The sequence below is a fragment of the Tachyglossus aculeatus genome, chromosome 2, assembly GCF_015852505.1.
Source record: "Tachyglossus aculeatus isolate mTacAcu1 chromosome 2, mTacAcu1.pri, whole genome shotgun sequence".
Classification (NCBI taxonomy): domain Eukaryota; kingdom Metazoa; phylum Chordata; class Mammalia; order Monotremata; family Tachyglossidae; genus Tachyglossus; species Tachyglossus aculeatus.
This window is the reverse complement of record NC_052067.1, coordinates 175,092,990-175,118,514: the sequence shown is the minus strand read 5'-3', so window position 1 is coordinate 175,118,514 and position 25,525 is coordinate 175,092,990. Positions and strand designations below refer to the sequence as shown.

Sequence of the window (25,525 nt, the reverse complement as noted above, 5' to 3'; positions counted from 1 at the left end):
TACTTCTCTAAAAGTCCACATGGGACAGGGACTGCGTTCAACCTGATTTGCTTGTACCTACCCATTTCTTCGTACAGTTATACTGTACTCTCCCAAGCGCTTAGAGAAGCAGCGTGGCTTAGTGGAAACAGCATGAGCTTGGGAGTCAGAGGTTGTGGGTGCTAATTCCGGCCCTGCCACTTGGCAGCTGTGTGACCTTGGGCAAGTCACATCACTTCTAGACTGTGAGCCCGTCTTCTGGACTGTGAGCCCATCGTTGGGTCGGGACCGTCTCTACTTGTTGCCAATTTGCACTTCCCAAGCGCTTAGTATAGTGCTCTGCATGCAGTGAGCGCTCAATCAATACGATCAAATTTATTTTATTTTATTTTGTTAATATGTTTTGTTTTGTTGTCTGTCTCCCCCTTCTAGACTGTGAGCCCGCTGTTGGGTAGGGACCGTCTCTATTCATTCATTCAATCGTATTTATTGAGCACTTACTGTGTGTAGAGCACTGTATTAAGTGCTTGGGAAGTACAAGTTGGCAACATATAGGGACAGTCCCTACCCAACAGTGGGCTCACAGTTTAGAAAGTGGGCTCACAGTCTAGATATGTTGCCAACTCGTACTTCCCAAGTGCTTAGTACAGTGCTCTGCACACAGTAAGCACTCAATAAATACGATTGAATGAATAAATGAATGACTTTTCTGTGCCTCAGTTACCTCATCTGTAAAATGGGGATTAAGACTGCGAGTCCCATGTGGGACAACCTGATTGCTTTGTATCTCCCCTAGTGCTTAGAACAGTGCTTGGCACATGGTAAGTGCTTAACAAATATCATTATTATTATCATTACCATTATTATTAGTGCAGTGCTTAGCACACAGTAAGCGCTCAATAAACACAATCGAATGAATGAATGAGTATATGTTGCCAACTTGTACTTCCCAAGCGCTTAGTACAGTGCTCTGCACACAGTAAGCGCTCAATAAATACGATTGATTGATTGATTGACGTGGCGGGGGGGGGGGCTGGTCTCTGCTGCCACCTGGTGGACTGGGGACAACATGACAGCGTGAGCTCTGCCGCCACCTGGTGGACCGCAGCGTTTACGCAGTCGTATTTACCGAGCGCTTACTGCGCGCAGAGCATCATCATCATCAATCGTATTTATTGAGCGCTTACTATGTGCAGAGCACTGTACTAAGCGCTTGGGAAGTACAAATTGGCAACATCTAGAGACAGTCCCTACCCAACAGTGGGCTCACAGTCTAAAAGGGGGAGACAGAGAACAAAACCAAACATACTAACAAAATAAATAGAATAGATATGTACAAGTAAAAGAAAGAAATAAATAAATAGAGTAATAAATATGTACAAACATATATACATATATACGGGTGCTGTGGGGAAGGGAAGGAGGTAAGATGGGGGGATGGAGAGGGGGACGAGGGGGAGAGGAAGGAAGTTTGGGAGAGTACAATGTAACAACAATCAGACACATTCCCTGCCCACAACAAGCTCACGGTCTAGAGGGGGAGAAAGACATTAATACAAATAAATAAATGACAGGTATGTACATAAGTACCATGGGGCTGGGCAGGGGGATGAATAAAGGGAGTGAGTCAGGGTGATGCAGATGGGAGTGGGAAAAGAGGAAAGGAGGGTCTAATTAGGGAAGTAGGCAAGTGGCGGGGCCGGGATTAGAACCCAGGTCCTGACCCCCAGACCTGTGGTCTTTCCATTAGCCCACACTGCTTCCCTAATTAACTGGCGTAGTGGTTGGAGCACGGGCCTGGAATTCATAAGGTCTGGACCCCTTCTAGACTGTGAGCCCGTTGTTGGGTAGGGACCGTCTCTGTATGTTGCCGCTTTGTACTTCCCAAGCACTTAGTACAGTGCTCTGCAAACAGTAGGCGCTCAATAAATATGATTGAATGAATGAATGAATGAATAAGGTAATGGATTCTAATCCGGGCTCCGCCACTTGTCTGCTGTGTGACCTTGGGCAAGTCACCTCATTTCTCTGGGCCTCAGTTACTTCATCTGTGAAATGGGGACTGTGACTGAGAGCTCACCTCCTCCAAGAAGCCTTCCCAGACTGAGCCCCCCTTTACCTCTGCTCCTCCCCTCCCTGTCACCCCTACTCCTTCCCTCTGCTCTACCCCCTTCCTCGCCCCACAGCACTTGCATGCATATGTACATATTATTCTATTTATTTTATTAACGTGTATATCTATAATTCTATTTATTTATATTGACACTATTGATTTCGATCTACTTGTTTTGTTTTGTTGCCTGTCTCCCTGCTTCTAGACTGTGAGTCCATTGTTGGGTAGAGACTGTCTCTGTGGCCAAATTGTACTTTCCAAGCACTTGATACAGTGCTCTGCACACAGTAAGCGCTCAATAAATACAACTGAATGAATAACTGTGAGCCCCATGTGGGACAGGGACTGTGGCCAACCCCATTTGTTTGTGTCCACCCCAGTTTTTAGTAAAGTGTCTGGCACATAGTAAGCACTTAACAATTAAGTGGAAAGAGCACGGACTTGGGAGTCAGAGATCGTGGGTTCTAAACTCGGCTCTGCCACTTATCAACTGTGTGACCTTGGGCAAGTCACTTCACTTCTCTGTGCCTCAGTTACCTCATCCGAAAATGGGGATTAGGTCTGTGAGCCCCACGGGGAACACCTGAATACTCTGTATCGACCCCAGTGCTTAGAACACTGCTTGGCACATAGTAAGCGCTTAACAAATGTCATAATTATTATCATTATTATTATTATTGATATAACTACTTAATTCTATTGCCACCCAGTAGACAAGCGCAGTTGTGACAGTGCGACAACCGCAGGTGGACTGGACCAGTTGCAGCATCTTGAATGACCTTGAATGACCTACATATTCATAAATCCAATCATTCACTCAATCAATCATATTTATTGAGAGCTTACTGTGTCCAGAGCACTGTACTAAGCGCTTGGGAAGTACAAGTCGGCAACATACAGAGACGGTCCCTACCCAACAATGGGTTCACAGTCTAGAAGCGGGAGACAGACAACAAAACAAAATATATAAACAGGTGTCAAAACCGTCAGAACAAATAGAATTATAGCTATATGCACATCATTAACAAAATAGAGTAGTAAATATGTACAAGTAAAATAAATAGAGTAATAAATCTGTACAAACATATATACAGGTGCTGGGAGGTAGGGCGGGGGGGGTGGGGAGGAGAGGAAAAAGGTGGCTCAGTCTGGGAAGGCCTTCTGGAGGAGGTGAGCTCTCAGTAGGGCTTTGAAGGGAGGAAGAGAGCTAGTTTGGGGGATGTGTGGAGGGAGGGCATTCCGGGCCAGGGGGAGGACGTGGGCTGGGGATCGACGGTGGGACAGGCAAGAACGAGGCACAGTGAGGAGGTTAGCGGCAGAGGGACGGAGGGTGCGGGCTGGGCTGGCGAAGGAGAGAAGGGAGGTGAGGTAGGAGGGGGCGAGGTGATAGAGAGGCTTGAAGCCGAGAGTGAGGAGTTTTTGCTTGATTCACAGGTTGACAGGCAGCCACTGGAGATTTTTGAGGGGAGTGACATGCCCAGAGCATTTCTGTACAAAGATGATCCGGGCAGCAGAGTGAAGTATAGAATGAAACGGAGAGAGACAGGAAGATGGGAGATCAGAGAGGAGGCTGATGCAGTAATCCAGTCGGGAGAGGATGAGAGATTGAACCAGCGAGGTAGCGGTTTGGATGGAGAGGAAAGGGCAGATCTTGGCCATGTGGTGTAGGTGAGACTGGCAGGTTTTGGTGACAGATTGGATGTGTGGGGTGAATGAGAGAGCGGAGTCAAGGATGACATCAAGTTTGCAGGCTGTGAGCCGGGAAGGATGGTAGTGCCATCCACAGTGACAGGAAAGTCAGGGAGAGGGCAGGGTTTGGGAGGGAAGATGAGCTAAGTCTTGGACATGTTGAGTTTTAGATGGCGGGCAGACATCCAGATGGAGATGTCCTGAAGGCAGGAGGAGATACGAGCCTGTGGAGATGTAGATTTGGGTGTCATCAGCATAGAGATGGTAGTTGAAGCCGTGGGAGTGAATGAGTTCACCAAGGGAATGAGTGTGGATGGAGAACAGAAGTGGACCAAGAACTTGAGGAACCCCTACAGTGAGGAATGGGAGGGGGGAAGAGGAGCTCATGAAGGAGACTGGGAATGAACAGCCAGAGAGATAAGAGGAGAACCAGGAGAGGACAGAGTCTGTGAAGCCAAGGTTGGATAGCATGTTGAGGAGAAGAGGGAGATCCACAGTGTCGAAGGCAGCTGAGAGGTCGAGGAGGATCAGGACACAGTAGGAGCCATTAGATTTGGCAAGGAGGAGGTCATTGGTGACCTCTGAGGGGGCAGTTTCGGTGCAGTGTAGGAGACGGAAGCCAGATTGGAGGGAGTCAAGGAGAGAGTTGGCACTGAGGAATTTGAGGCAGCGAGTGTAGATGACTCGTTCTAGGAGTTTGGAAAGGAAGGGTAGGAGGGAGATGATAGGGCGATAACTAGAAGTGGAGGTGGGGTCAAGAGAGGGTTTTTTTAGGACGGGGGAGACATGGGCATGTGGATGACTGAGCCCCCTTTTTTCTCTCCTCCTCTCCATCCCCCCCCGCCCTACCTCCTTCCCCTCCCCACAGCACCCGTATACATGTTTGTACAGATTTATTACTCTATTTTACTTATACATATTCATTATTTTATATATTTTGTTAATGATGTGCATCTAGCTTTATTTCTATTTATTCTGATGACCTGACACCTGTCCACGTTTTGTTTTGTTGTCTGTCTCCCCCTTCTAGATTGCGAGACCGTTGTTGGGTAGGGACCGTCTCTATATGTTGCCAACTTGCACTTCCCAAGTGCTTAGTGCAGTGCTCTGCACACAGTAAGCGCTCAATAAATACGATTGAATGAGTGAATAAATGAGGGGGTGGGCAGGCCGGGTAGGGGCGGGGGAAAGGGAGGGAAAGAGTGGAAGAGGCGAAGGGGCAGGTGAAGATTGGGAAGGGCAGATGGGAGTAGGGGAATTGATAGTTCATGGTGAGGTCAGCAAGGTAAATGACAGCATAGTGAGTAGTTTAACAATTAACATGCAGTAGCAATAATAAAATAAGCAGATGATGACATCACTGAGAGCAGTTAAGAATTAACATGCGATGCCAATAAAATAAGCAGATGACATCACAGAGCAGTTAACAATTAACACTAATTGACTGATTAATAATAATATCTATTATTAATAATAACTATCATCTCTACGCTGATGACACCCAGATCTACATCTCTGCCCCTGCTCTCCCCCCCTCTCTCCAGGCTCGCATCTCCTCCTGCCTTCAGGACATCTCCATCTGGATGTCTGCCCACCACCTAAAGCTCAACATGTCGAAGACTGAACTCCTTGTCTTCCCTCCCAAACCTTGCCCTCTCCCTGACTTTCCCATCTCTGTTGACGGCACTACCATCCTTTCCGTCTCACAAGCCCGCAACCTTGGTGTCATCCTCGACTCCGCTCTCTCATTCACCCCTCACATCCAAGTCGTGACCAAAACCTGCCGGTCTCAGCTCCACAACATTGCCAAGATCCGCCCTTTCCTCTCCATCCATACCGCTACCCTGCTCATTCAAGCTCTCATCCTATCCCGTCTGGACTACTGCATCAGCCTTCTCTCTGATCTCCCGTCCTCGTGTCTCTCTCCACTTCAATCCATACTTCATGCTGCTGCCCGGATTATCTGTGTCCAGAAACGCTCTGGGCATATCACTCCCCTCCTCAAAAATCTCCAGTGGCTACCAATCAATCTGCACATCAGGCAGAAACTCCTCACCCTGGGCTTCAAGGCTGTCCATCCCCTCGCCCCCTCTTACCTCACCTCCCTTCTCTCCTTCTCCAGCCCAGCCCGCACCCTCCGCTCCTCCTCCGCTAATCTCCTCACCGTACCTCGCTCTCGCCTGTCCCGCCAACAACCCCCGGCCCACGTCATCCCCCGGGCCTGGAATGCCCTCCCTCTTGCCCATCCGCCAAGCTAGCTCTCTTCCTCCCTTCAAGTCCCTGCTGAGAGCTCATCTCCTCCAGGAGGCCTTCCCAGACTGAGCCCCTTCCTTCCTCTCCCCCTCGTCCCCCTCTCCATCCCCCCCCGTCTTACCTCCTTCCCTTCCCCACAGCACCTGTATATATGTATATATGTTTGTACGTATTTATTACTCTATTTATTTATTTTATTTGTACATATCTATTCTATTCATTTTATTTTGTTAGTATGTTTGGTTTTGTTCTCTGTCTCCTTCTTTTAGACTGTGAGCCCACTGTTGGGTAGGGACTGTCTCTATATGTTGCCAATTTGTACTTCCCAAGCGCTTAGTACAGTGCTCTGCACATAGTAAGCGCTCAATAAATACGATTGATGATGAATAATAATGACGGCATTTATTAAGCACTTGCTATGTGCAAAGCACTGTGATTGATTGTCATGTATTCAATCGCATTTATTAAGCACTTACTGTGTGCAGAGCACTGTACTAAGCCCTTGGTAAAGTACAACAATGAACAGTGACCTCCCAAGCGCTTAGTACAGTGCTCTGCACCCAGTAAGCGCTCAATAAATATGACAATGAATTCCCTGCTCACAAGCAGCTCACAATTTGTCTCTCCCTCTAGACTGTAAGCTCATTATGGGAAGGGAATGTGTCTGCTAATTCCATTGTAGCATACCCTCCCAAGCTCTTAGTACAGTGATGCAGTGTGGTTCAGTGGAAAGAGCCCAGGCTTGGGAGTCAGAGGTCATGGGTTCTAATCCCGGCTCCACTACTTGTCAGCTGTTCGATTTTGGGCAAGTCACTTTACTTTTCTGGGCCTCAGTTCCCTCATCTATAAAATGGGGATTAAGACTGTGAGCCCCATGTGGGACAACCTGATTAGTAATAGTCATGATGGTATTTGTTAAGTGCTTAATATGTGTCAAGCACTGTTTTAAGCGCTTGGGTAGATACAAGATTATCAGGTTGTCCCTCGTGGGGCTCACATTCTTAATCCCCATTTTACAGATGAAATAACCTAGGCCCAGGGAAGTTAAGTGACTTGCCCAAAGTCACACGACTGACAAGTAGCGGAGCCAGGATTACCTTGTATCCCCCTCAGTGCTTAGGATGGTGCTTGGCACATAGTAAGTGCTTAACAAATACCTTCATTATTATTATTACAGTGATCTGCACATAGTAGAAGCAGCATGGCCTAATGGCCTTCTAGACCGTGAGCCCGTTGTTGGGTAGGGACCATCTCTATATGTCGTCAACTTGTACTTCCCAAGAGCTTAGTACAGTGCTCTGCACACAGTAAGTGCTCAATAACTACGATTGAATGAATTAATAGTGGCAAGAGCCCGGGCTTGGGAGTCAGGGAACGTGGGTTCAAATCCTGGCTTCTCCAATTGTCAGCTGTGTGACTTTGGGCAATTCACTTAACTTCTCTGTGCCTCAGTTACCACATCTGTAAAATGGAGATTAAGAATGTGAGTCCCCCGTGGGACAAGCTGATCACCTTGTAACCTCCCCAGCGCTTAGAACAGTGCTTTGCACATAGTAAGCGCTTAATAAATGCCAATCATCATCATTATTATTAGTAAGCACTCAGTAAATATCATTGATTGATCTCTGCCGCCACCTGGTGGATTTGAGGCCACGTTACAGGTTGGCAACAGATAGAGACGGTCCCTACCCGACAGCGGGCTCACAGTCTAGAAGGCGGAGACAGAGAGCAAAACAAAACGTATTAACAAAATAAAATAAATAGAATAGATATGTACAAGTAAAATAAATAAATAAATAGAGTAATAAATCCGTAAAAACATATATACATATATACAGGTGCTGCGGGGAAGGGAAGGAGGCAAGGCGGGGTGGGATGGAGAGGGGAAGGAGGGGCCCCAGCCCCCCGGCAGCGTGGCTCAGTGGAAAGAGCCCGGGCTTTGGAGTCAGAGTTTATGGGTTTGAATCCTGGCTCCGCCAATTGTCAGCTGTGTGACTTTGGGCAAGTCACTTAACTTCTCTGGGCCTCAGTTACCTCATCTGTAAAATGGGGATTAAGACTGTGAGCCCCCTGTGGGACAACCTGATCACCTTGTAACCTCCCCAGCGCTTAGAACAGTGCTTTGTACATAGTAAGCGCTTAATAAATGCCATTATTATTATTATTATTATAGCTTAAACAGTCTGCTCTCACCATTTATTCATTCATTCAATCGTATTTATTGAGCGCTTACTGTGTGTACCAAACGCTTGGGAAGTAGAAGTCGGAAAAATATAGAGACGGTTCCTACCCAACAACGGGCTCACAGTCTAGAAGGGAGAGACAGACAACAAAATTTATTGAGTGTTTACTGTATGCAAATAACTCTACTAAACGCTTGGGAGAGTACAATATAACCATAAATGGACACATTCTCTGCCCACAACGAGCTCATCAAACTCGGTCCTGGGGTGCCCCCTGGAACAGTCTATTTTTTTAAAATTTTTTTGAAGGTATTAAGTGCTTACTATGTGCCAGGCACTGTACTAAGTGCTGGGGCAGATACAAGCCAATCAGATTGGACACAATCCATGTCAATCAAAAAATCAATCAATCGTATTTATTGAGCACTTACAGTGTGCAGAGCACTGTACTAAGCGCTTGGGAAGTACAAGTTGGCAACATGTACCCCCATGGGGTTCAGTCAATCCCCATTTTACAGATGAGGGAACTGAGGCACAGAGAAGTGAAGTAACTTGCTCAAGGTCGTACGATGGGTGTAGACTGCCCATCTGCTTCTCCTGATTTGCTTACCCAGATCTAGGCAGCAGATTAATAATAACCATGGTATTTATTACGTGCTTACTATGTGCCAGGTACTATACTAAGCACTACGATGGATACAAGCAAATAGGGTTGGATAGAGTCCCTGTCCCACGTGGGGCTCACAGTCTCAATCCCCGTTTTACAGATGAGGGAACTGAGGCACAGAGAAGTGAAGCGACTTGGCCAAGGTCACACAGCAGACAAGTGGCGGAGCCAGGATTAGAACCCATGTTTAGCAAGGCAAGCTAATCCCATCTTTATGCTTGATTTGTTCTTTGACTCTCCCTTCTTCAAAGCCTTACTGAAGGCCCACCTCCTCCAAGAAGCCTTCCCTGACTGTCCTTCTTTCCTCTTCTCCCACTCCCTTCTGCATCACCCTGACTTGCTCCCTTTATTCATTCCCCCTCCCAGCCCCAGAGCACTTCTGTCCATATCCATCATTTATTTATTTCTATTAATGCCTACCTCCCCCTCTACACGAAATTTCATTGTGGGCTGGGAGCGCGTCTATTATATTGTTATATTTTACTCTCCCAAGTGCTTAGTACAGTGCTCTGCACACAGTAAGTGCTCGGATCCAAGCAACCGTCAGGAGGCTGTGGCCAATTGGCTGAGAACCCCGTGGCAAATTAGAACAAGAGGGACGGCAGTCAGAGCGACTGCATTTTCACTGACTGAACTGTCCAAGAGAGGGATTGGGGATTGCAGGTCTCCAGAAAAGGCATGTTACAGACAAGATGGCCACAGAGCCTGCAGGGAACAAAAGGTTAAGTTTTCAGTAGCATCAGCTAATAATAATAATAATAATAATGATAATAATAATAATAATAATAATGGTATTTAAGGCCTACTATGTGCCAAGCACTGTTCTAAGCGCTGGGTAGATACAAGGTAATCAGGTTCAGGTTGGACACAGTCCCTGCCCCATGTGGGGCTCATGTTCTTAATCCCCATTTCACAGATGAGGTTACTGAGGCACAGAGAAGTAAAGTGACTTGCCTAAAGTCACACAGCACACAAGTGGAGGAGCTGGAATTAGTTGGACAACTCCCACTTATTGGACAGGACCAGAGGCCGAGGAGGAAAAGACCCAGAACACGCCCCAGAGGCCCCTTCGCCCTCATGCCCAATGGCACAGTGTGCCTGACCTGGAAAGGCAAAGAGGAGGAGGAGGAGGAGGAGGAGGAAATAGGATGAGGAAGAGAAGGAGGAAGAAACAGAAGGAGGAGGAAAAAGGAGGAGGAGGAGGTGGTGGTGGCTGCGGCTTGGGGAACCCCGGGCAGTGGGAGGAAGGGTGCTGCTCTCCCTTTGCCCCCATTCTCCGATGGCATCCCCTCAGTCATTAAACTGGGGATCCCCGAGCCCGCCCAGCCACCCTCCTCTAGGGCTTTGCCAGCGCTGAGAAGCTTCAGCCGAACGTAGTAAGGTCAGCGTGGGACAAGACTGGTCAGGCCACAGGCCCGCGGTGGGCATGGCACACATTAACAGGTAGTTCATTTTCTTGAGGCATGTCCAGTTTTATTTCCACATTCCTCTCTTTAAAGACATGCCTTCCGTTGATCGGAACTGCGAGGAACACGTCCCACCTAATTATCATTCCCGTGCTTTTCCGCTTCAGTTCCCATCGCTCGTGACTCCGTAGTTAATCGAAATAATCTTCGATGTCAATATTCGGATCGAGCAGATCCTCCCCGTAGGCCGACAGGTTCATCTGGTTTAGAATGAGGTTTTCAAAGGTCTCCTCCAAGTCCGTTTCCCCGATCAGCAGGGCCCCCACCATGCGGCCCCTCTGCATCACCACCTTGACGTATTCGTGTCCCCTGGTGCACCTGAGCATCAGTTCGTGGTCGGCGCCCAGGCCCTGGGCGTTGAACTTGCCCAGCAACACCACCTGTGGGGAGAAGCGGCCACCATCTGGGCCTGAGGGGACCGGGAACCTCCGCAACTCTCTCTCCGGCTTCCTCGCGGACCCGTCGGGCCGCCCCCCTGCCCGGACTCCCCACGGTGGAGGTGAATCCGATGTCTCCAGCCGGTCTCAGGCTCGAGGAGACCAGAAGGCAGGGAACGGCGCGCCCAGGGCCGAGGCTGCTTCATTCCACCCGGAGGCCTCGGGGGCGGGGGCCGGTGGGAACCCCGGGCTTTGTGGCTGATCGCCGACGGCCCGCCCGGGCCCCGAATACGCACCCGGGGTTCCCCATGGGCAGGCAAGACTCCAACAACTGGCTACAGTCGCTTTTCACCTCACTGTGAAGCACAGTCCTGCCTCTCCCTTGTCCTGGCCAGTGCCATCAGCTCTCTTTCCCCTCATCTCCCTCTCACCTGCTTCCTGTGGGGTTCAAGGGGGAAAGGGGAAGGAGAAATGGGGTTGGCATGGGAGGAGGAGGGAAGGGCAGGGGGAGGAATTGGTGAAGGAGCAGAGGAGGAGGAGGAGGAGCGAGAAGGAGAAGTGGCGATGGCGGGGGAGAAGCGAGGATGGCAGGGAAGCAGGTTGGGAGGGAAGAGGAGAAAGAGGAGCCCAGCCTGAGACCGCCCCTTCATTCCTTTCCATTTGCTGTTGCTTCCGGCTCAGTGGAGGCGGGAAGAGGAAAGCGGGGTGGGTGGAGGGTGGGGAGGAAGCCCAGGACTGGAAGGAACTGAGAGATTACCCACCTGTCCAGTCCCAAAGGAACCCCTGGACTGAGGGGCCCGGGGTCCGGAGGTCCAGGGGAGCTGCCCAGTGGTCTTCTCCCCCCAGGCTCAGGGCAGCCATTCCGGGGCAGAGGGAGGCAGCTGGTTGTTGGCGACAAGCTCCCTCCGGGCATTCACGCCCGCTGCCCCAATTTTTGTTGTGGACACAGCGGAGCCTGAGCCGGGCCCTGCCGGCCCCTTGCCCTCCAAGAGTCTCACCACCCTGACCGGGCCGTGGAACCCGTGGCAGGGGACAACGCGCCTCTCACCTTAGAGTTAAAAAACTTGGTCAAGTGAGCGAAGAGCTCGAAGCCGAAGTCCACGTCGATGGCCTGGCCGCAGCTGTCGGCTACCATGCACCGGGCGGCGTAGCCTCCCATCTGCCGGGCCTGGCTCCACAGCCGCATCTGAAAGATCCCCGCCACCCACTCAGGACCCTCCTCCCGTGGCCCCCCCCCATCACCGGCTCATTCCCGCTGCTGGGGCCTACTCCTCCCCCACGGTTCTGCAGTGTGGTTCAGTGGAAAAATCCCAGGCTTTGGAGTCAGAGGTCATGGGTTCAAATCCCGGCTCCGCCAATTGTCAGCTGTGTGACTTTGGGCAAGTCACTTAACTTTTCTGGGCCTCAGTTACCTCATCTGTAAAATGGGGATTAAGACTGTTGGCCCCACATGGGACAACCTGATCTCCTTGTATCTACCCCAGTGCTTAGAACAATGCTTGGCATATAGTAAGCGCTTAACAAATACCATCATTATTATTATTATTATTTTCTGGGCCTCAGTTACCTCATCTGTAAAATGGGGATTAAGATTGTGAGCCCCCCATGGGACAACCTGATCACCTTGTAACCTCTCTAGCACTTGGAATAGTGCTTTGCACAAAGTAAGTGCTTAGTAAATGCCATTATTATTATTATTATTCTTATTCCGCAAATGCTCCAGTGGTCTCCTGCTGCCAGGGCCTGCTAATAATAATAATAATGATAATAATAATGATCATCACGGTATTTGTTAAGCACTTTCTATGTGCCAAGCACTATTCTAAGCATTAGGGTGGATTCAAGATAATCAGGTTGGACCCAGTCCCTGTCCCGCTTGGGGCTCACAGTCTTAATACCCATTTTACAGATGAGGTAACTGAGGCCCAGAGAAGTGAAGTGACTTGCCCAGGGTCATGCAGTAGATAAGTGGAAGAGCTGGGATTAGATTCCAAGTCTTGGGGCTCCCAGTCTTAATCCCCATTTGACAGATGAGGTAACAGAGGCCCAGAGAATAATAATAATGATAATGATGGTATTTGTTAAGCACTTACTATGTGCCAAGCACTGTTTTAAGCGCTGGTGTAAATACAACTGTAATCAGTTGTCCCACGTGGGCACCCGGTCATAATCCCCATTTTACAGATGAGGTAACTGAGGCAGAGAGGTTAAATGACTTGCCCAAAGTCACACAGCTGATAAGTGGTGGAGCCGGGATTAGAACCTACGACCTCTAACTCCCAAGCCTGTGCTCCTGACACTAAGCTACGATGTTTCTCATCATTATCATGATCCTTCATTGATTTTGCACCTACCTAATTTATTTTACTGTCTGTCTCCCTTGCTTGATTATAATCTCCTTGAGGGCAAGATTCATACCCACACCTACTAAGGTCAAACAATCATATTTAAGTAATCAATTGTATTTATTGATAGCTTACTGTGTGCAGAGTGCTGTACTAAGCACTTGGGAGAGTAGAGTGTGTCGGAATTGGTAGACATGTTCCCTTCCCACAATTAGCTTACAGTCTAGAGCTTAGAGTTCCTCTCCCAAAGTCTTAGTATAATGCTTGGCATCCAGCAGGTGCTCAATAAATACATTGATTGATTCCCTAAACCTTCAGGGTAGAAAAACAAAAGTGAAGAAGTCATGTTCTCCCTCAAGTGCTTAGTACAGTGCTCTACATATAGAGTAAGTGCTCAAAGCAGCATGGCCTAGTGGTAAGAGCACTGGCTTGGGAGTCAGAGGATGGGTATTCTAATCCTGCTCCGCCACATGTCTGCTGTGTGACCTTGGGCAAGTCACTTTTGCTTCTCTGTGCCTCAATTACCTCATCTATAAAATGGGGATTAAGACTGTGAACTCCACTTGGAACAACCTGATTACCTTGTATCTACCACAGCGCTTAGAACAGTGCCTGGCACATAGCAAGCTCTTAACAATACCATAACAATAATGATTATTATTATTATTATGGTCCCTGCTCTCAGGGAGTTTCTTGTGGTGGTGTTTCTTTCCCCATTGGGTCTGTTCTCCCTCACCAGGTCCCCATCTCTCCCTCCCTTCCTCCTTCCCTCCCTCCCGCAGACTATCATTCAGTACCTACTTCCTCCAGGCACACTTTATACCAAGTGAACACCTAACTTAAGCAATGAGTAACACTAGTAAATCACGGGGAATCATCAGGGGAAGCAGCACGGTGTAGTGGATAGAGAAGGGTCCTGGGAGTTAGAAGATCATGGGTTCTAATCCTGGCTCTGCCACTTATCTGCTGCGTGGCCTTGGGCAAGTCACTTCACTTCTCTGTGCCTCAGTTCCCTCCTCGTAAAACGGGGGTTAAGGCAGTGAGCCCCGTGTGAGGCAGGGACTTTGTCCAACCCGCTTGGCTTGTATCTACCCCACTGCTTCATACAGTGCCTGGCACATAGTAAGCGCTGAACAAATACCCAATTATTATTATCATTATTACTATGAACTGAGGAAAGGGTCCCGACCCCTTGAGGAGAGGTGGCAAAGGCCCGGCTGGAAATCTGGGACAGGAGTTGGGTTATTTCCAGGCCCACAACTGGGGGAAAACTGCCACAATCCATCACTCTGGAGGGCCCGGGGTAGCAGCATCCCCCCAGCCCCTCAGATGGGGGTAGCCACTGCCCTGGCTCAGGTGGCCACACACCAGGCACTGTGGGTGCCCGGGGGGAGGGGGAGCAGGAGAGACCCGATGGATGCCGGAGGCCATCCCAGAGCTCCTAACTTCTAGTGGGATCCCTCTCCCCCTCTCCCCCTCTCCATCCCCCCCTCTTACCTCCTTCCCTTCCCCACAGCACCTGTATATATGTATATATGTTTCTACATATTTATTACTCTATTTATTTATTTATTTATTTATTTTACTTGTACATATCTACTCTATTTATTTTATTTTGTTAGTATGTTTGGTGTTGTTCTCTGTCTTCCCCTTTTAGACTGTGAGCCCACTGTTGGGTAGGGACTCTCTCTATATGTTGCCAATTTGTACTTCCCAAGCGCTTAGTACAGTGCTCTGCACATAGTAAGCGCTCAATAAATACGATTGATGATGATGATGATGCCGGTGACTCCCTGGTAAGCGGCTCAGAGCTGGGAGGACCGATGGACCGATCGAGGGGGTAGCCGGCCGGCCCCTTGACCTACCTGCTGCCAGAACGGGCTGGGCGGCCACGTCGCCGTGCAGATGTCCCCCGCCGCGTAGATGTCGGGCAGTGACGTGTGCATGTGGTCATCCACCGTCAGCCCTCCGTCCGCTCCTAGGGCAAACTGAACCCCGGCCCCAGAGGCTGCTGAGGGAGGGATCCCCTCTGGGGCTGGCTCCCGGAGGGACCCAAGGCCGGGCCACCTAGCACCCGCAGCCGACCGTTTTTTTCCACCGCCCCCGGGCCCACACAGATGCCCATAGTCAGAAGAAAGTGCCCCGACTCCGGCAGCGAACTCGAGCCAAAACAGGGGGCCAAAACAGGCCTTCTGGCAGAACCGGAGGCATGGTCAAGTTGGGGGAATCGAACCCAATTTATCCACTCAACTTCCACTCACGGGTGGAAAGGGAAAAGCACTTGGTAAATAAGAACAAATTACACTTTTCAGGAAAAGTCTCTTCAAGGCTTGTCTCCTGCTGCCTCCTCTCTCTTTTTTCTTAAATGGCATTTGTTGAGCGCTTACGATGTGCCAGGCACTGTACTAAGGGGTGGAGTTGATCCAAGCTAATCGGGTTGGCGACAGTCCATGTCCCACATGGGGCTCATGTGGGGCTGTACCACTTTTGATCCCTGGCCCACATCCTACCTCTGGCCTGAAACGCCCTCCCTCCTCAAATCCAAACAATCACTCTTCCCCACTTCAAAGCCCGACTGAAAACTTTCCTCCAAAAGGCCTTCCCAGACTGAGCCCTTTTCCTCTGTTGCTCCTCCCCTCCCAATCGCCCTTACTCCCTCCCTCTGCTCTACGCCCCCACCCCCCACCGCACTTGTGTATATATGTACATAATTATTCTTTTTATTAATGATGTGTATATATTTATATTGATGCTATTGTTGCCTGTTAACTTGTTTTGATGTCTGTCTCTCCACTTCTAAACTGTGAGCCCACTGGGTAGGGATTGTCTCTATCTGTTGCCGAATTGTACTTTCCAAGCACTTAGTACAGTGCTCTGCACACAGTAAGCGCTCAATAAATATGACAGAATAAATGAACGAATGAGGGAGTCGAGGGAGGGCTTGCCCACCTGCACAGATCATTCAGCCAAGGGGCAAGAGCACAGGCTTGGGCATCAGAGGAAGTGGGTTCTAATACCGGTTCCGCCACATGTCTGCTGTGTGACCTTAGGGAAGTCACTTAACTTCTCTGTGCCTCAGTTACCTCATCTGTAAGATGGGGATTAAAAGTGTGAGCCCCACGTGGGACAACCTGATTACCCTGTATTCATCCCAGTGCTTAGAACAGTGCTTGGCACATAGTGAGCGCTTAACAAATGCCAGCATCATTATTATCAGTGTTTAGAACAGTGCTTTGCAAATAGTAAGAGCTTAATAAATGCCATTATTATTATTATTATTATTATCATTCCTCCCCAGCCAGCCTGAACGCACAGAAATCTGGCAGGTAAAATGCCCTCCCCTGGGTTGGAAGAATGGATTCGAACCCAACTCCCCCTTACGTCATTGCCATCGAGGAAAGGTTTGGTGTTGGGCACCACCCCTGTCGCGCTGACGATGAAGTCGCAGCCAAACACCTTCCCGTTGGTTAATTCCACGAACACAGGCCACGCATCTGAAAATGGGAAAATGGAGGCTGCACGGGGGCGGAGGTGGGCGGTTTGGGTTCCTGCAGGCCGTGAGGACCTCCAGGAACGCGGGGAATCGGGGCTTTAGTTACTCTGATAGACTGGTCTGCAGCTGAAATTGGGCACCCCAATTTCGCACTTTCACAAGCCCCATTCCACCCTGGGGTGAAGCGGGCACCTTCCTTGGGACCGCTGGTGAGAAGGAGCATGGCCGCATGGCTAGAGCCTGGGCTTGGGTGTCAGAAGGTCTTGGGCCCTAATCCCAGATCTACCCCCGTCTACTGTGTGACCCTGGGCAAGTCACTTCACTGGGCCTCAGTTACCTCATTTGCAAAATGGGGATTGATCATCATCATCATCAATCGTATTTATTGAGCGCTTACTGTGTGCACAGCACTGTACTAAGCACTTGGGAAGTACAAGTTGGCAACATATAGAGACAGTCCCTACCCAACAGTGGGCTCACAGTCTAAAAGGGGGAGACAGAGAACCAAACCAAACATACTAACAAAATAAAATAAATAGAATAGATATGTACAAGTAAAATAAATAAATAGAGTAATAAATATGTACAAACATATATACATATATACAGGAACTGAGCTTTAATTTTTTTTTTTGATGGCATTTATTAAGCACTTACTATGTGCAGAGCACTGTTCTAAGCGCTGGGGAGGTTACAAGGCAATCAGGTTGTCCCACAGGGGGCTCACATTCTTAACCCCCGTTTTACAGATGAGGTAACTGAGGCCCAGAGAAGTTAAGTGACTTTCCCAAAGTCACACAGCTGACAATTGGCAGGAGCTGGGATTTGAACCCATGACCTCTGACTCCAAAGCCCGGGCTCTTTCCACTGAGCCACGCTGCTTCTGTGAGACTGAGAGCCCCACATGGGACAGGGACTGTGTCCAACCCAATTTGCTTGTTCACACCCCAGCACTTAGTACAGTGCCTGGCACATAATAAGTACTTAACACGTACCATAATTATTATTTATTAGGGGGGACCACTATGATGACACTCCTGGCCCAGGCCCCTGTCAACCCCCAACCCAACTCTTCTCCGCTGAACCACAGGCACTGCTCTGAACGATCTGGGTGCTCTGAGGGATCGTTATTTTAGTAGTAGTAGTTGTAGAAGTAGCAGTAGCAGCAGGATTAGCAGTAGTGACAGTATTAACAGTTGTAGTAGCATTAGCAGGAGTAGTAGTAGCAGATTTAGCAGTAGTAGCAGTATCAGTAGCATCCGTGGTAGTGGTGACGATGGTATTTGTTAAGGGCTTACTATGTGCCAGGCACTGTACTAAGCGCTGGGGGGGAATATAAGTGAATCGGGTCGGACACCGTCCCTGTCCCACATGGGGCTCACAGCCTTAATCCCCATTTGACAGATGAGATAACTGAGGCACAGAGAAGTGAAGTGGTTTGCCTGAGGTCACACAGCTGACAAGTGGAGGAGATAGGATTAAAACCCAGATCCTTCTGAATCTCTGGCCCTTGCTCTATCCACTAGGCCAGGCTGTTTCCCAATCAGTAGTAGTAGCAGTAATAACTGTGGTACTGGTTTAGTGCTATGTGCCAGGCACTGTTCATTCACTCAATCATATTCAATGAGTGCTTACTGTGTGCAGGGCACTGTACTACGCGCTTGGGGAGTACAATTCAGCAACAAACAGAGACAATCCCTGTGCACAAAAGTCTAGAAAACTGTTTTAAGCTCTGGAGTAGATAACGGATATTTGGGTTGGACACAGTCCCTGTCCCACGTAAGGTTCACAGTCTTAATCCCCATTTTACAGATAAGAGGGACAGAGAAGTGAAGTGACTTGCCCAAGGTGACAGAGCAGACAAGTGGTGGAGTCGGGATTCGAACCCAGGTCCTTCTGACTCCCGGGCTCTATCCACTAGGCCATGCTGCTTCTCTACAAAGATCATTTCTAAGTGCACAATCTGTGATCAATGGGACAGGGACTGAGTCTGGTCAGCTTCTATCGTATATACTCCAGCGTTCAGCACAGCGCTCCGTGTCTCTGGAGACAACGACTTCAGTCGAAAAGGTGATGGGGGAAGGGGCTACAGGTGTCGGATCCCTTATGACCCCAATCGAGGTCGAGAATGTAAGGCAGAAGGCCAGGTGGAAAAGACGGATTTAAGATAAAAAGCGGGACTGTAGGTAAGATGTAGAGCTGAAAGTTGAGGCAAGATGCAATAGCTCTTTGCAAGAGGAAAGTTCAGGCTCACAATGTACCTGAAAGGTCAACTGTTGTGACCAGATACAGGTCGCCGGGATAATAATAACCATCATAATAATAATGATTGTGGTATTTGTTAAGCATCTTACTATGTGCCAGGCACTGTACTAAGCACTGGGCTAGATACAAGATCATCAGGTCCCACATGGGACTCACAGACTAAACAGAAGGGAGAACAGGGATTGAATCCCCATTCTGCAGATGAAGGAACTGAGGCCCACACAAGTGAAGTGACTTGCCCAAGGTCACACAGCGGTATGTGGCAGAGTTGGGTTTAGAACCCAGGTCCTTTGACTCCTAGGCCTGGGCTTTTCCCCTTAGGTCATGCTGTTTTCTCACGGATCAAGACAGGCGGCGGGGGCGGCGGGATAGCCACCCCACCACCCTTGACACTGCCTGCCCCTCCTCTCCTGCTTCCTTGTGAAGAATGGGAAACTTCTCGGAAAACTCCATGACCCTCCCCTCTGCTCTGGAAGGGGCGGACCGAGGGATAGATATGTCCATATCTGTAATTTATTTCTTTATAATGAATATGTTATGGTATTTGTTAAGCAGTTACTATGTGGCAAGCACTGTACTATGCACTGGGGTCGACGCAAGCTAATCAGGTTGGACCCAATCCACGTCCCATGTGGGATTCACACTCTTAATCCCCATTTTGCAAAACTCTTTGAGAGCCTAGGTGAAAAGGAATGCTCAAGGGAAAAGAGAGGGATTATCACTGTGGCTCAAATCCTATTTCCTAAGAGTCGGGGTAAATACTGTCTTATCCTCTGTCCTGGGCAGCGCTTAGTGCAGTGCTCAGCACATAGTAAGCGCTCAATAAATAAATGTGATTGAATGAATGACTACAGAGGGAGGGGACAAGGGCTCCCACCAAGTCCAGTTGGGAATTATTGCTCAGGAACTCGGAGATCTGTTCGGACCGGGAGGTACGTATTTATTACTCTATTTTATTTGTACATATTTATTCTATTTATTTTATTTTGTTAATACGTTTTGTTTCGTTGTCTGTCTCCCCCTTCTAGACTGTGAACCCACTGTTGGGTAGGGACCGCCTCTATATGTTGCCAACTTGTACTTCCAAGCGCTTAGTACAGTGCTCTGCATACAGTAAGTGCTCAATAAATACGATTGAATGAATTTTGCAGGGAAGTGAGGCACAGAGAAGTGAAGTGACTTCCCCAAGGTCACACTGTTGACGTGTGGCGGAGCCGGGACTAGAACCAAGGTCCTTGGACTTCCAGGCTCCTGCTACTTGATTAGCCCATGTGAGTCTCTCTCTAAACGAGTACTAAGTATACAAAATGCCACAATGATTATTACCATTACTACATGATTTCCTTTCAAAATATTTTTGCTTCAAATAAGAATCCCTTTTTCCTTTAGCCTACAACAGATCTTTCATTATTTCTCAAAATTTTCCTTGTTCTGATATTTACCTTTATCAGTTTCTTCAGCTTCGTTGTCCCACAGGGAAGCTGAGATTTCTTTTTTCGACTGCTGAAATTCTTCCTGAAGGTAGACTTTTTGGATTTCACAGTTTGTTTCGATGTGAACCTTACGAGAAAACTAAAAGGGAATTGTTAATTAATGTAACATTCACTTACAGGAATGAACATCTGCCTTTTTACTTGTAAAACTCAAGATTATTGACTGAAATGCTTGCTTAAAGAAAATCAAATTGTCCTCGCTATGAGCATTACAAGTGATAAAGTGAATGAAATATCTTTGTGAGTTGAAGCAGGAAAGGGGTAACTGCTTTCGATCCTGATACGAAGCACTTCGGAGAGCTGTTCAAAATGGACTGAGTTCCGCACACTTTTCTGAATGCCAGGTTATGTAAAGTGGTAAAACTCAAACAAATTTCAGGAGCCATTTGGGTTCTTCATTGTCATTATGTAAATAGATGTTTACCCCTTGTCTGATTTTCTTTTTATTGGCCTTGAAACATAGTTGAATTTCTGGAGCAGAGTGGAAGCAGTGGCACGAACTACAGGCAGTTTATGAAGAATTAAAAAAAAAAATCCACACCATGTTAACATGTAGATGTTCTGTGAGGTGGGAATATAAAAAATGATAGCATGGCTCAGTAGATAGAGCACAGGCCTGGGAGTCAGAAGGAGCTGGGTTCTAATCTCTGCTCTACCATTTGTCTGCTCTGTGACCTTGAGCATGTCAATTAACTTCTCTATGCCTTGGTTAGCACATCTGTAAGATGGGGACTAATACTGTGAGCCCCACATGGGACAGGGACTGTGTCTAACCTCATCAACTTGTATCTATCTAACCTTTTAGAACAGTGCTTGCCACTTAGTAAGAGTTTGACCAAGTATCATTATAATTATTATTATTAACCCATCAATCAATCAATCAATCGCATTTATTGAGCGCTTACTGTGTGCAGAACACTGTACTAAGCGCCTGGGAAGTCCAAGTTGGCAACATATAGAGGCAGTCCCTACCCAACAGTGGGCTCACAGTCTAGAAGGGGGAGACAGAGAACAAAACCAAACATACCAACAAAATAAAATAAATAGAATAGATATGTACAAGTAAAATAAATCAATCAATAAACAGAGTAATAAATATGTACAACCATATATCAAAACACCAAACATAAAACACATTTTCACTTTCTTCATTCTATTCTTATAAAATATGGTGCGATTACAAGCAACTCGGAAGTTAAATTCCTACAACCCTCCTTAGCATTTATGTTCCTGTTTTATATTTATTTATATTAGTGTCTGTCTCCCTCTCTAGAATGTAAGCTGCTAGTGGGCAGGTAACTGCCAACTCTGTTGTACTGTAGTCAGTCTCCTGAGTGCTTAGTATAGTGCTCTTCACAAAGTAAGCACTCAATAAATACCACTGATGGATTGATTGATTACAGATTCTATTAATACTCACATTCTTTTCCTCTATTTGCATTTCATTTAAGCCTATCTGTATTTTGATTGCTCACATGGAAAACGACAAGGAGGCAAAAGAGAAAACAGTGGCAGGTGGCGTCAACATTTAGCACAACACAACAAGGGACTTTTGGTGTGCCCAATGTGGCTGGGAATGTGGGTCCTGGATTGGTCTTTTCAGACACACACACACACACACACTCACTGGTCATCAATCATCAATCGTATTTATTGAGCGCTTACTGTGTGCAGAGCACTGTACTAAGCGCTTGGGAAGTACAAGTTGGCAACATATAGAGACAGTCCCTACCCAATAGTGGGCTCACAGTCTAAAAGGGGGAGACAGAGAGCAAAACCAAACATACCAAGAAAATAAAATAAATAGAATAGATATGTGCAAGTAAAATAGAGAAATAAATATGTACAAACATATATCCACATATACAGATGCTGTGGGGAAGGGAAGGAGGTAAGATGGGGGGATGGAGAGGGGGACGAGGGGGACTGGTGAACTTTCATGGGAAGTTTCATGGGAACTTTCATGGGAAGCAGTGTGGATAGAACCCGGGCCCGGGACTCAGAGGACCTGGGTTCTAATCCCCACTCCACCACTTGTATGCTGTGTGACCTTGGGCAAGTCGCTTCACTTCTCTATGCCTCAGTTACCTCATCTGTAGAACGGGGATTAAGACTGTGAGCCCCCTGTGGGACAACCTGATCACCTTGTTACCTCCTCAGCGCTTAGAACAGTGCTTTGCACATAGTGAGCGCTTAATAAATGCCTTCATTATTATTATTATCTCATTTGTAAAATGAGGATTAAGACTTGTGTGCTCCACTTGTGGGACATGGACTGTGTCCAATTTGATTAGCTTGTATCTACTCCAGTGTTAGTACAGTGCCTGGAACAGTGTAAGCACTTAAAAGCTATAAAAAAGAAACCCCCAAAACAAAACTAAATTTCACTGTTAGCAGTGTCTTTGAACACACAGGGCAAATATATCTATTTAGGTTTATTGTTAGGGGCTTACTATGTGTAAAGCACATTCTAAGTGCTGGGGTACGCTGCTCAGGGAAGCAGCGTGGCTCAGTGGAAAGAGCACGAGCTTTAGAGTCAGAGGTCATGGGTTCAAATCCTGGCTCTGCCACTTGTCAGCTGTGTGACTTTGGGCAAGTCACTTAACTTCTCTGTGCCTCAGATGCCTCATCTGTAAAATAGGAATTAAGACTGTGAGCCCCACGTGGGACAACCTGATCACCTTGTAACCTCCCCAGTGCTTGGAACAGTGCTTTGTACATAGCAAGTGCTTAATAAATGCCATTATTATTATTATTAGAGCCAAATACGGACTCTTTCCCACAAGGGGCTCACAGACAAAATAGGAGAGAGAACAGATACTGAACCCCTGTTTTGTAGCTGAGGAAAACTGCGGCACAGACAAGTGAAGTGATTTGCTCCAAGTCAACCAGCAGGGGAGTGGCGGAGGTGGGATTAGAACCCAGGACCTCTGGCTCTCAGGCCTAGGCTTTACCCTCTCAGGGCATGCTGCTGCCCACACTGCCTAGACTGTTAGTCCCTTGAGGGCAGGGGTATTGTGTTCCATCTCTTTTGCACTCTTCCCAGTTCTTGTCCCAGAGCAGATGCTCCATAAATGACAGACTGACTCACTAATGGTCTGATGTTGGAGCACAAAGGTTAAATGTCGAATTTAGGGTGAAAACAACTCACTCTCAAAGGATGACCCTGTAAGAGCCCTTGGGCTTAACCTGTTAAAATAGAAGCTGCTTACTACCATTACTACCATTCATTCATTCATTCATTCATTATCACACACACACACACACACACACACACATTTTCTTAATCACGGCGTAATGGATAGAGCCCGGGCCTGGTTTTGCCACTTGCCTTCTGGGTGACCTTGGGCAAATCATTTCACTTCCTCTGGGCCTGTTACCTTATCTGTAAAATGGGGATTGAAACTGTGAGCCCCACGTGGAACAGGGACTGTGTCCAACCTGATTTGCTGCTATCCACCCCAGTGCTTAGTACAGTGCCTGGAACAAAGTAAGTGCTTAACAAATACCATAATTATTATTGAGAGCTTACTGTGTACAGACCACTGTACTAAACACTGGGGAAAGAACAGTATGATAGAGTTGGTAGACACGATTTCCAACCCCATTCTTTTTTAATGGTACTTGTTAAGTCAGTCAATTGAATTTATCGAGCGCTTACTGTGAGCAGAACACTGTACTGAGCGCTTGGGAGAGTACACTATAACAATAAACAGACACATTTCCTGCCCACAAAGAGCTTACCGTCTAGAGGTAGTGCTTACTATGTGCCAGGCACTACACTAGGTACTGGGGTAGACACAAACTAATCAGGTTGGACACAGTCCAAGTCCCACATGGGGATCACAGTCTTAATTCCCATTTTACAGATGAGGGAACTGAGGAATGGAGAAGTGATGTGACTTGGCCAAGGTCACACGCAGTTGCCTATCAACCTGTGAATCAAGGAAAAACTCCTCACTATTGGCTTCAAAGCTCTCCATCACCTTGCCCTCTCCTACCTCACCTCTCTTCTCTCCTTCTCCAGCCCAGCCTGCACCCTCCGCTCCTCTGCTGCTGCTAACCTCCTCACTGGGCCTCGTTCTGACCTGTCCTGCCATTGAACCCCAGCCCACGTCCTTCCCCTGGCCTGGAATGCCCTCCCTCCTCGCATCTGCCAAACTAGCTCTCTTCCTCCCTTCAAAGCCCTACTAAAGGCTCACCTCCTCCAGGAGGCCTTCCCAGACTAAGCCCCCTTTTCCTTTGCTCCCCCCGCCCCATTGCCCAGACTCCCTCCTTCTGCTCTACCCCTTCCCTGCCCCACAGCACTTGTGTGCATATATGTACATATTTATAATTCTATTTATTTTATGAATGATATGCATATATCTCTAATTTTATTTATTTATATTGATGCTATTGATGCCTGTTTACTTGTTTTGATGTTTGTCTCCCCCCCTTCTAGACCTTGAGCTCGTTGTGGGCAGGGATTGTCTCTACTTGTTGCTGAATTGTACTTTCCAAGTGCTTCTTAGTACAGTCCTCTGCACATAGTTAGCGCTCAATAAATAGGACAATGAATGAACAAGTGGCAGAACGGGGATCAGATCCAGGTCTACCTAGTCAGAGATGAAAGCTCACCTGCTTTGTCCCTTTGAGATTTAGGCCTTCGTGCCAGTCGGGTCCTAGAGCACTTCCTACGGCATCAGTCTCATCCCTGACCTTCTCTTCTCTTGCACTTTCTGAAACGAAGGAGTTAGAAAAATTCAATTCAAAAGGGGCATGTTGAAGTCTCATCCCTGACCTTTTCTTTTCTTCCAGTTCCTGAAACAAGGGAGTTAGAAAGCAAGGCATAGTGAATATAGCACTGGCCTGGGAGCCTGGAGGTCATGCGTTCTAATCCCCGCTCTGCCACTTTGCTGTGTGACTTTGGACAAGTCACTTCTTTTCTCTAGGCCTCAGTTACCTCATCCATAAAATAGGGATAGAGACTGTGAGTGCCACATGGGACAGGGACTGTGTCCAGATTGATTTGCTTGTATCTACCCTGGCGCTTAGTAGAGCGCCTGGCACACAGAGTAAGCGCTTCACAAATACCAGCATTATTATTATTATTACTACTATTATTGTCTGCTTCAAAAGGGGCATGTTAAGGTGTGGGCCATCTGACCCCACAGAATGTTCTATGGCTTTCTTTTTTTTTTGGGGGGGGGCGGGTATGGT

The 25,525-nt window shown here is 47.7% G+C and overlaps 1 protein-coding gene across 1 annotated transcript in view; it reads right to left on the bottom strand.

Annotated features, from left to right (window-relative positions):
• Positions 1-10,134: 10,134 nt before the first annotated feature.
• The window catches only part of PYROXD1 (pyridine nucleotide-disulphide oxidoreductase domain 1), a 32,781-nt gene continuing 17,390 nt past the window's right edge, over positions 10,135-25,525 (bottom strand). The window contains exons 7-12 of the mRNA XM_038765414.1: positions 24,944-25,044; positions 20,273-20,402; positions 16,454-16,566; positions 14,938-15,060; positions 11,776-11,913; positions 10,135-10,730 (exon numbers count right to left, since the gene is read on the bottom strand). Coding sequence (XP_038621342.1) covers positions 10,482-10,730; positions 11,776-11,913; positions 14,938-15,060; positions 16,454-16,566; positions 20,273-20,402; positions 24,944-25,044 — 854 coding nt within the window. The 3' untranslated portion in view covers positions 10,135-10,481. The remainder of the gene's footprint in view (positions 10,731-11,775; positions 11,914-14,937; positions 15,061-16,453; positions 16,567-20,272; positions 20,403-24,943; positions 25,045-25,525) is intronic.